Below are 10818 nucleotides of genomic sequence, written 5' to 3'. Positions count from 1 at the left end.
GAAAAAAAAAACTATAGCAACCTAGGGAAAAGTATTCCAAAACATACTACGAGTGAAAGAGGCGACCGAGAACGTTCCAGACGACGGACAAACTATGAGTGAAGGCGTGGTCGGGACCAAGGAATCTCTGAATCTAAACAGTGAATTGCCTCTGCCACCGGCCGTTTCACAGTCATCGTCTGTGTCCCTAAACACCGCAACATCGGCCGCCACCGCTGCTGCCAGTTGTCCGCCAACTGCCAATGTGGTAACCATTCCGGTGCCCATACTGCAGTCGGAAGGTAATTTCGCCTACATCACCGTCAAGGGATCCCTGCACGACTACACCTGTACCGTCTTTGGACTGAATCAAGCCGAAATTCAGGCCCTATCCAAACGCTTCGAGAGCGTTAAGCCGTGCGTGAATGGTATTATGGTGGCAGTGCCACCAATGGTTATGCTGAACACTCTTGCCCAGCTAAGCTATAAGGTCACCTGCAGTTGCGGCGAAGCTGAAATCTGTTGGACCATGCAGCGTGAGGTCTAGGCTTCATTGACAGAGAGATCACATCGTCAAGCGTCAGATAACTAAATTCGAAAGCACCAGGCAAGGAATTCCACAACGAAATACTAACTCGAAATTATAAGGCAGTCAAAAAATATGGATCAACACAGCGCGGACAACTGCAAGTGCCACAAGCAGTCGCTGCCGGCACAGCAGACCCTCAGCGATATGGACTTCGATCGGGGCATCTGGAATGCAGGTAACTAATTCGATACTTACCCTATTTGACACCTTTTAACGTGGCCTTTATTCGGATTGCAGCCATCTACAATGAAGTGGATCGCGTGAAAGAGTTCATTAAGAAGGGACAGTCCATGGCACGGGATGACTGCGATTATACGGCTCTGCACTATGCGGCTCGCAACGGAAACGAGAAAATCTGCAAGCTGCTAATCGAAGAGGGCAAGGCAGATGTGAATGCGGTCACCAAGGCAGGGGCCACCGCCCTACACCGAGCAGCCATGATGGGTGAGTCTAATACCGACGTTTTAATTACAATTTGTTTACGTTTGTGAATTACTCCCCACAGGCCACTTGGACATCGTAAAGTTGCTGGCAGACAACAAGGCTAATCTACTGCTGCAGGATGAGTGTGGGCAGAGTGCCCTACATCGGGCGGCACTGCGGGGCCATTTGGAGGTGTGCCGCTATCTGTTGCAGAAGGAACCAGCGCTAAAGCTCGTCAAGGATAAAAAAGACAAATTCGCATTTGAATACATCATGGAGAACGCCAATGATGACTTCAAGCTACTGCTGAAGCCCTAGGAGGGCTCTTCAATGCTCTTACCTTTCATCGTTGATGTATTTTACAGTAGTTTAAGCACTAAAAAGTTGATTTTTCTTTTAAAACTTCGTTTTGTTTATTTGGTTTTTGTCAACAGTTTGTCTATAAAATTACCCCCGACATCGTTGTAAAATCCTAATCTACAAATTGCATTCATTTCCCTCGAGTTTTTGCGAGTTTGTGTGCGAGATCGTTTGTAAATGATGAACGTTATCTTATTATTGGCGTAGTTAAAAATATCCTAGTGCATAATACATTATATAAATAATCTATACAGACTAAATGCCTAATAAACAAACTATTAAAGTGATTTAGACAAAGAACTAAAAACCTGTGCCCCAACAAGATTATCACACAAATGTGACTTTCGAAAATGCCACATTTGTGGGAGAACTTTGTTAAAAAAAAATTGTATTGCATTTTAAGAAAGTTAATATCACATGAGTGTCGTGTAAATTGTAAACTTGTGAAATGTTACAGAATTAAGGAAAATTATGAACGCCTAACATTAATCTATTCCCACACTCATTCAGCCAATATTAAAAACCTATGCTACACACTACATACTATGACTATACATGTAACCTATATAATCTGAATAAATTCCTAAATCGCAATCAATCCCATGACTCGGAGCATCTTATTCCAGGTAGAATGACTGGTTCCATTCCCCTTACCGTAGGAAGTTCGGAAAAGTCGCTGAGGTAGAGTTTTAGAGTGGCGGGTATGGCGAACTCGTCTACGATCATTCCAAGCGAAGAGCGTTTCTGATTTGGGAGGTACTTCTGCAGAATATCCGGACGAGTTTGGAGTGTTTTCAGGATTTTCCGGCGAATCACCAGCCGTGCGACGGACTGTAAAGTCCTCGGCTGGGTTCCTAGAACTGTCATTTGCCGTTCAAACTCTTGGCGAGCTGGCGGCCAGTCTGAGGGCGAGGCTCGATGCTTGTGAGGAAACTGGAAGCCCGCATTGCCTGAAAAATAAAAATAAAATAACTGTTAACTAAAAAAGAGATTTTACTAAAGAATCGGATGCAAATTGGCAAAGATATAGCCATCGCAGTGGGCCATATTGGCCCCCCATCCACTTTCCACATTTTGAAGGGGATAGCCTAGAAAATGGGTCGAAAAATCTAAAAAATATTTTGTTCTTCGGTTTTGATGCAGATTGGTGGAGAATCTATGTACAAATCGATTAAGGTATTACGCTTCAGAATCGGATGCGAATTGGCAAAGATATAGCCATCGCAGTGGGCCATATTGGCCTCCCCATGCACTCTCCACATTTTGAAGGGGATAGCCCAGAAAATGGGTTGAAAAATCTAAAAAATATTTTGTTCCTAGATTTTGATGCAGATTGGTGGAGAATCTATGTACAAATCGATTAAGGTATTACGCTTCAGAATCGGATGCGAATTGGCAAAGATATAGCCATCGCAGTGGGCCATATTGGCCTCCCCATGCACTTTCCACATTTTGAAGGGGATGGCCCAAAAATGGGTTGAAAAATCTAAAAAATATTTTGTTCCTAGATTTTGATGCAGATTGGTGGAGAATCGATGTACAAATCGAATAAGGTATTCCGCTCCAGAATCGGATGCGAATTGGCAAAGATATAGCCATCGGAGTGGGCCATATTGGCCTCCCCATGCACTTTCCACATTTTGAAGGGGATGGCCCAGAAAATGGGTTGAAAAATCTAAAAAATATTTTGTTCCTAGATTTTGATGCTGATTGGTGGAGAATCGATGTACAAATCGAATAAGGTATTCCGCTCCAGAATCGGATGCGAATTGGCAAAGATACAGCCATCGCAGTGGGCCATATTGGCCTCCCATCCACTTTCCACATTTTGAAGGGGATGGCCCAGAAAATGGGTTGAAAAATCTAAAAAATATTTTGTTCCTAGATTTTGATGCAGATTGGTGGAGAATCGATGTACAAATCGAATAAGGTATTCCGCTCCAGAATCGGATGCGAATTGGCAAAGATATAGCCATCGGAGTGGGCCATATTGGCCTCCCCATGCACTTTCCACATTTTGAAGGGGATGGCCCAGAAAATGGGTTGAAAAATCTAAAAAATATTTTGTATCTAGATTTTGATGCAGATTGGTGGAGAATCGATGTACAAATCGAATAAGGTATTCCGCTCCAGAATCGGATGCGAATTGGCAAAGATACAGCCATCGCAGTGGGCCATATTGGCCTCCCATCCACTTTCCACATTTTGAAGGGGATGGCCCAGAAAATGGGTTGAAAAATCTAAAAAATATTTTGTATCTAGATTTTGATGCAGATTGGTGGAGAATCGATGTACAAATCGAATAAGGTATTCCGCTCCAGAATCGGATGCGAATTGGCAAAGATACAGCCATCGCAGTGGGCCATATTGGCCTCCCATCCACTTTCCACATTTTGAAGGGGATGGCCCATGGGTTGAAAAATCTAAAAAATATTTTGTTCCTAGATTTTGATGCAGATTGGTGGAGAATCGATGTACAAATCGAATAAGGTATTCCGCTTCAGAATCGGATGCGAATTGGCAAAGATGCAGCCATCGCAGTGGGCCATATTGCCCTCCCCATGCACTTTCCACATTATGAAGGGGATAGCCCAGAAAATGGGTCGAAAAATCTAAAAAATATTTTGTTCCTAGATTTTGATGCTGATTGGTGGAGAATCGATGTACAAATCGAATAAGGCATTCCGCTCTAGAATCGGATGCGAATTGGCAAAGATATAGCCTTCTCAGGGAGACCCCTATGCTTTTTCAGAATTTTGAAGGTAATCTCAAAAGGGATGTCTCAAAAAACTTACACAACAATCTGGCAAAAGCCAGACTCCTTGGAGAACAGTTGGCTCTGAGCTCGTTGACCACATGCTCGCGACAGATCTGGGCCAGGTTGCATCCCTCGTGGATGAGGAACTCCGCCAGTTCCAGGCGGTGCAGATTAATGGCCCTCGATAGCGGCGTCTGGCAGTACATCAGCCCGCAAACGATGGTGGGAGTACAAGAGCTGTACAAATCCTTCCTGGCACTTTCTAGCTTGGCCAGCAAGACTCGCAGGACTTCGCGGAACCTATTCACGCTCACGATCTGCTGCACGGCAAATAACACTAAGCCTTCGTCCTGGGCATCCGAGTAGAGACCCAATCTCCTATGCTCCTCTGCGGCGGTTAAGAGATTCTCTATCATATCCGGCAGCTGCATGAGAATAGCCGTCATGATGGGGGTATGGTTCTCCTCATCCCGGACCGTCAAGCTCTCCCCGTACTGCAAGAGGAGCTGGACCATTGTCCGGTCGTTGAAGTTCACGGCGATGTGCAAGAGATGCTGAGAGGCTAGTCTTCGAGCTCCGCGCTCCAGAAGCAGCTTGGCCATGTCTTCATGGCGACCCCTCACCGCATACAGCAGAGCTGTGTTATTCTGCTTATCCTGGAGGTTAATGCGGGCTCCTCTCTCCACCAGCTCCTGGGCCAGGTCGACCAAGCTGCAGGCTATGGCCGTCATTAATGGAGTCTCCCCCTCGTCATCCGTGTCGTTGATATTGATATTCGTCTTGAGAAGTAGTCGGGCGGACTCCTCGGACTTACTCTCGATGGCCACATGAAGGGCAGTCTTCCCATCACTTAATGTCTTGGCATTAACAAGAGCTCCGTGCTTGATCAACAGGTCGGTGACTCCGGCAAATCCAGCTCCCACATGTAGCGGTGCATATCCTTCGCTATTCACCACATTAATGGGGGCATTGTGCTCCAGGAGGATCCGGACGCATTCCTCGTGACCCCAGCAGGCAGCGTAGTGGAGGGGCGTGGCTAGATCAGCGTCATAGAGGTGGGGATCCTGTTCGCGGCAGGAGACACAGCACTGGGACAGAAACTCACCGGTGTTCTCAAAAGTCTTGGCATAATACTGATATAGCTGGCCATCCTCTCCGCCGCCACCACCACCATTTTCCGAGCAATTTTCGAACTCGTCCACCCACTCCAGTTTGTCCATACCTTCGGGGGTACGTTCAATCTCCAGACTATCCGTGTGAGCTGAAATATCCAACGAATTAATGAAAAATCTGCTACAAGTTTAGAATCGATTACAAATTTCAAAATGCTACTTTGTTGGAGTAGGTATATTTTCCATCTGCAGTCCGCATACGAACTGATCGCCCGTATAGCCCGTAGACTGCCCTAACTCACATTGTTGGATCTTATCAATGAGAGTGCCACAACTATGATAACCGGTTTTAGGTCTCAACCTTCTCGGCCAGAGCTACTCTCTCTCTCGGAGTGGCAATGCCCATCGCTCGACACCCAAAAATGGGTGTGCTCGGCCGGAATTCGGGTCAATGATTACACCAAGAGAAATCTAACTGGTTTTTGCGTTAAATTCAAAACAATTTTAAATAAAAATAAAATAAAAATATATAAAAATACAATTTAAATAATTGTATTTTAAGATTCTATATTATATAGATCACTGTGGACGGAAGTCCACGAGGTGACGATCTGCATGCCTAGGCGTGCGCGAGGAAACTCTATATATAGCCGAAGAATTAAAAATTTTCTGTAGGCAACCGATCTAAATGAATGATATACCAATCGAAAGGTATTGTTTCAATTAGATAATTTTTGTCGAAACATATTCCAAAAGTTATTTGGTTTGGGAGAAATTAGGGTGAAAGTAAAAAAAAATTTTATCACTAAAGTGGGGCTGGTGGACACATTTTAGTCCCCATATAGAATATTTTTATATATTCGCATTCTAGAGCTAAATACGCGTCGATTGGTACCTCAATCGACCCGATCCGACATTTCATTCAGAAGTTATTCAAAAAATTCGATTTTTTCTTCTTCTTCAAAATGAAGCCAGTTTGCGTCGGTTTGTCGGTTTGTCTGTTTGCACTATTTTTATCTTAAAAATCCTGAAAAAAATTGGAAAATGTTTGTTACTATCATATGAGCAACTATTGTTCTACAACTTTTTGAAATACCTTTAGCTTACGTCAAAAAATTAAAAAAACTTTGTTAATGAAAAAATTCATAACTTTATAATTAAGAAAGATATTAAAAAAAGCTTTACACCGTTGAAATGGTTTTTTAAATATCAATTTCACTTTCTTTGAGACCAAACGTCTATATAGTAAAAAAAACAAAAATACACTGAAAATAAACTTTTTTTTTTAGAAAAAAAATTATTTTTCAAAATTGACTCGACTGATCCTTTTTTTTTATTGCACGTGTAGATAGCTTTTGAGATGACGCAACTTTCGATATATCGCTTATATCTGGCAAAATCCGTTAACTCAAGATATAGTCCTGTAAGTGCAGCTACCCATTTTGTCCAGCCTCTTGTGAAGCTTGCATTTACTTATATGTACATGTGTATGTATTTGATTGGCATCTTTGCTTTTTGGAGTCTGCTTATATTTGGTCAATACCCTAAAAAATATGGAGTATGTATATCTTTTCAGATTTTAGTTTATTTATTAAAAAATAAAATCCAAATAAAAAAGGGCTTGAAAAGCAAAACGTAAACATTGACTCAACTTGGACTCGAACCCAGGCCCTCTGTGTTAGGAACCACGACGCTCTCCACTCGACTAACCTAGAACTGTGTTGCTTGATGGCAACTTTTGTTGTAATTCTGCTTTGTGTTTCAGTGTCTCATGTCTTAATGAGAAGACTCAGAAGATTGGTACTTCAACCGACCCGGTCCGACATTTCTTTCAGAAGTTATTCAAGAAATTTGATTTTTACAGTTTTTTCAAAATGAAGCCAGTGGGTCTGTTTGTCTATATTTTTATACCCTTGCAGAGGGTATTATAATTTTGGTCAAAAGTGTGCAACGCAGTGAAGGAGACATTTCCGACCCTATAAAGTATATATATTCTTGATCAGGATCACCTCCTGAGTCGATATGAGCATGTCCGTCTGTCCGTCTGTCTGTCTGTCTGTCTGTCTGTCTGTCTGTCTGTCTGTCGGTTTCTACGCAAACTAGTCTCTCAGTTTTAAAGCTATCGAGTTGAAACTTTGCACACACCCTTCTTTCCTTTGCAGGCAGTATATAAGTCGGAACGGCCGGGATCGGTCCACTATATCCTATAGCTGCCATATAGCTGATTGATCGGAAATGCCATAACTTTGGGGTTTTTTAAGATAGAGGGTTGGCACTTTCCACACATGTTATATTTGACCAACATTGAACATATTGAATTATTTTGCCCAAAGAGTAATCTGTACCAAGTCCCATCTTTCTTACTTAAAAAACACCAAAGTTTGCCAATTCCGATCGTTGTATGACAGCTAAAGGATATAGTCGGCCGATCCTTATGAACATAAGGATCCTTTGCACATAAGATATGTTGGTCAAACATAACATGTGTGGAAAGTCCCAACCCTCTATCTTAAAAAACAACGAAGTTATGGCATTTCCGATCAATCAGCTATATGACAGCTATAGGATATAGACGGCCGATCCCGGCCGTTCCGATTTATGTACTGCCTGCAAAGGAAAGAAGGATGTGTGCAAAGTTTCAACTCGATAGCTTTAAAACTGAGAGACTAGTTTGCGTAGAAACAGACAGACAGACAGACAGACAGACAGACAGACGGACAGACGGACAGACGGACATGCTCATATCGACTCAGGAGGTGATCCTGATCAAGAATATATATACTTTATAGGGTCGGAGATGTCTCCTTCACTGCGTTGCACACTTTTGACCAAAATTATAATACCCTCTGCAAGGGTATAATAAAAAAGAGCTTAAAAAAAGTAAAACATAAGCATTTTGCCTCAACTAGGATTAGAACTCAGGCCCTACCGTGTTAGAAACAACAACGCTCTCCACTCGGCTAATCTCGAACTTCGTTGCTTGATGGCAAATTTTGATGTGTTAATAAGAAGAATGCAAAATTTTATGAGTAGAAAGCTTTATATGCATATGCCCCCACTGAGCATATAATGCATATAAATTTACTTAAATTACGTGTTTCGGTCAAATCATGGATTAAAAGCTAAAAAAAAAACCAGGCAAACCAACTCCGCCAATACTTTTCTAATATTTATTATTTTATATCGCACACCCAAAATAAATTGTTACATTCAACAATTGGTTTAACTAGAAAAACTGGAAAAACGAAATTTCCAGTTTTTTTTTAATTTTTTATCTTTGCGCATTTATTTTAGATATAATACATGTTTATTATATGATTGATCGGATATGCCATAACTTGGTTTTTTTTTATAAGTTAGAAGGATGGAACTTAGTACAGATTGCATTTTGGACAATCTTATCCGATTTGCAAAATTTTATTAGGATAGGATGGGACTATCTATGGTTTCCGTTTTGGGCAATCTAATCCTATGTTTCATAAGAATCGGCCAACTATATCCTATACCTGCCATATAACTGAAAGATCGGAAATGGCACAACCATTCTATTTTTAAAGATGCTTGGGGCTGTTTCCAATATTTTTATTAGAAATTTTGTTGATGGTGAAATTCTCATAAGGATCGGACAACTCTATAGGATCCGATATATATAATAATAATATAAGCTTCTGCTTAACTGCAAGGGTATATCAAATTCGGCTCCGCTTGAAGTTAGCTTTCCTTTCTAGTTTTTTTTTATAATTTATTATATAGTGGAAATCTCATAAGGATAGGCCTCTCATCTGTTAATTTGTTAAAACAATTTGGTTTCCCACAACTATGAAACAATTTTGGATTTTAAATACATTTTTGAGCAAATTTTTAATTAAAATTTTTAAACTAACCAAATTCCAAAACCTTTGTAAATTAAAAATACGTATAACTTCAGAGCCACTGAAGCTATCGAAAAATTCTTTACGTCTTTGGAAAGGTTTTTAATTATTCCACCTTCTTGAATGTCAAAATCTATAGAGTTAAGAAAAAAAGAGTTTTGATGTTTATCCTTACAATTAAAGTATTGCTAACTATGTGAATCGCCTGTCCAGAGGTTACTTCCATATACATATATTCTATATATTATGCGTTCTGTTTTAAATAATTGAAGATCAATATATACAAAAAAACAACTGATATCATATAAAAAAACCTCTTGACGAGGTAAAGTACCGGTGACGAACCTGCATGCGAAACCCAAAATATCTGATATCAATTTTAGTGACGAAAATATGCTATATAGGTGTACAAAATTGCATATAAAAAATATTCTTGTTCGGCACGTGCAAGAAAAACAAAAACAAATCAGTCACGTGCCGAACAAGAATATTTTTTATATGCAATTTTGTACACCTATATAGCATATTTTCGTCACTAAAATTGATATCAGATATTTTGGGTTTCGCATGCAGGTTCGTCACCGGTACTTTACCTCGTCAAGAGGTTTTTTTATATGATAAAAAGATTAAACTAAAACTATTATTTCACTAAAAAAAAACCATTAGGAAAATGGGGCATGTAATGTAATATATTCCAAAAACTTCCAAATAAATACTTTTAGTTAAAATAAGAATTCAAAATAACTTTTTTTCCCAAGTGCGTCAAGGAATCATTAAAATCCGACCTGCAGATCCAACTAAAACCAGGTGGGCTAATCCTCAAATGCACCTGGAACCTTTAATATGTTAGGTAGCTTGGTCGTTCAAGTTGCCATTTGGTCACACGCTGTGAGGATCTGTCTAATCCGCTTCTCCAACTCCATTTTCTCTTTAAATATCATCGCTCTTCACAAGACTAAGATTAGCTTGCCCATTTGTACATATATTTTATTGATTTTTGGACCAGCTGTTGCCCGGTTGGGGAGCAACAATTCTCAATCTTTAAAAAATAAGCCAATTAAAAAAGGAACTTTCCACATATCCTCTGAATTAGTGGAGTAACTGGATGATTCCGCTCTTCCTTCTTATAAATTCCACTAAATTAAAGTTATGTCCAGCCACCCCACAATGGGCAAATCGATTTTCCTTCACGCCAGCGGATAACTCACACTGATGGAAGACATTCAGCTCCGGCTCCTCACAGGACTGCACCAGGAGCTCCAGCAGCTCTGCATCGCCCAGGATGGCGGCCGTGCCAACGGCTGTGCGTCCGCAACTGGGTGAGACATATGAGGCCTGGGCACCCTGCATGATGCAGCCAAGCGCCTGCTCGAAGTCCCCCCTCTGGACCGCAGTCAGCAGGCGTTCGTTTAAGTCGTAGGACAGCATATTGCCATTGGGTTAGTAGTTGGATTAAAACTAATATAGAAGCGGCTGACCAAAGCACGAAGAAAAGAAGAACAAACCGAAAGAAAATCTGGTGCTTGCCGCGTATGTGTGGATAATAGTATATGCCGCCTGCGGTCACAACACTCCCCGGAAAAGCACACCAAAGACTGAAACCAAACAAACAGACTGCGCACGAGCGAAGCAAGCATTCCGGCCGTAAAGCGGTTGGGGGAAGCATGAAAACCCACCCGCCTAGAAAATGAACTATTTTTAGGGGGAGGTTTTGGCCCAAAATGT

At 41.1% G+C, this 10818-nt stretch overlaps 3 protein-coding genes across 5 annotated transcripts; 2 read left to right on the top strand and 1 right to left on the bottom strand.

Moving 5' to 3' along the window:
- Window positions 1–94: 94 nt before the first annotated feature.
- LOC6498522 lies at window positions 95–641 on the top strand. Its single transcript, XM_001962953.4, has one exon. It carries the CDS (start codon window positions 95–97, stop codon window positions 524–526), a length of 432 nt encoding a protein of 143 aa, XP_001962989.1. The 3' UTR covers window positions 527–641.
- On the top strand, window positions 601–1949 carry LOC6498523 (ankyrin repeat domain-containing protein 39). Its single transcript, XM_001962954.4, has 3 exons — window positions 601–743; window positions 806–1012; window positions 1074–1949. Exons 1-3 carry the CDS (start codon window positions 641–643, stop codon window positions 1307–1309), a joined length of 546 nt encoding a protein of 181 aa, XP_001962990.1. The 5' UTR covers window positions 601–640; the 3' UTR covers window positions 1310–1949.
- On the bottom strand, window positions 1234–10795 carry LOC6496987 (ankyrin repeat, PH and SEC7 domain containing protein secG). Of its 3 annotated transcripts, none has more exons than XM_001962955.4 (3): window positions 10302–10795; window positions 4147–5370; window positions 1234–2301 (listed from the first exon to the last, which is right to left on the bottom strand). In XM_001962955.4, the coding sequence occupies exons 1-3, from the start codon at window positions 10519–10521 to the stop codon at window positions 1946–1948; spliced, it is 1800 nt and encodes a 599-aa protein (XP_001962991.1). In that variant the 5' UTR covers window positions 10522–10795; the 3' UTR covers window positions 1234–1945. The 3 variants fall into 3 exon arrangements, with proteins under 3 accessions (XP_001962991.1, XP_014761463.1, XP_014761462.1); XM_014905977.3 differs by lacking the exon at window positions 10302–10795 and adding an exon at window positions 5425–5692; XM_014905976.3 differs by lacking the exon at window positions 10302–10795 and adding an exon at window positions 5442–5692.
- Window positions 10796–10818: the final 23 nt, after the last annotated feature.

This window comes from Drosophila ananassae, chromosome 3R, assembly GCF_017639315.1.
Source record: "Drosophila ananassae strain 14024-0371.13 chromosome 3R, ASM1763931v2, whole genome shotgun sequence".
NCBI classification, from domain to species: domain Eukaryota; kingdom Metazoa; phylum Arthropoda; class Insecta; order Diptera; family Drosophilidae; genus Drosophila; species Drosophila ananassae.
The sequence above is the reverse complement of the archived record's forward strand: the minus strand, read 5'-3'. Positions and strand labels throughout refer to the sequence as shown.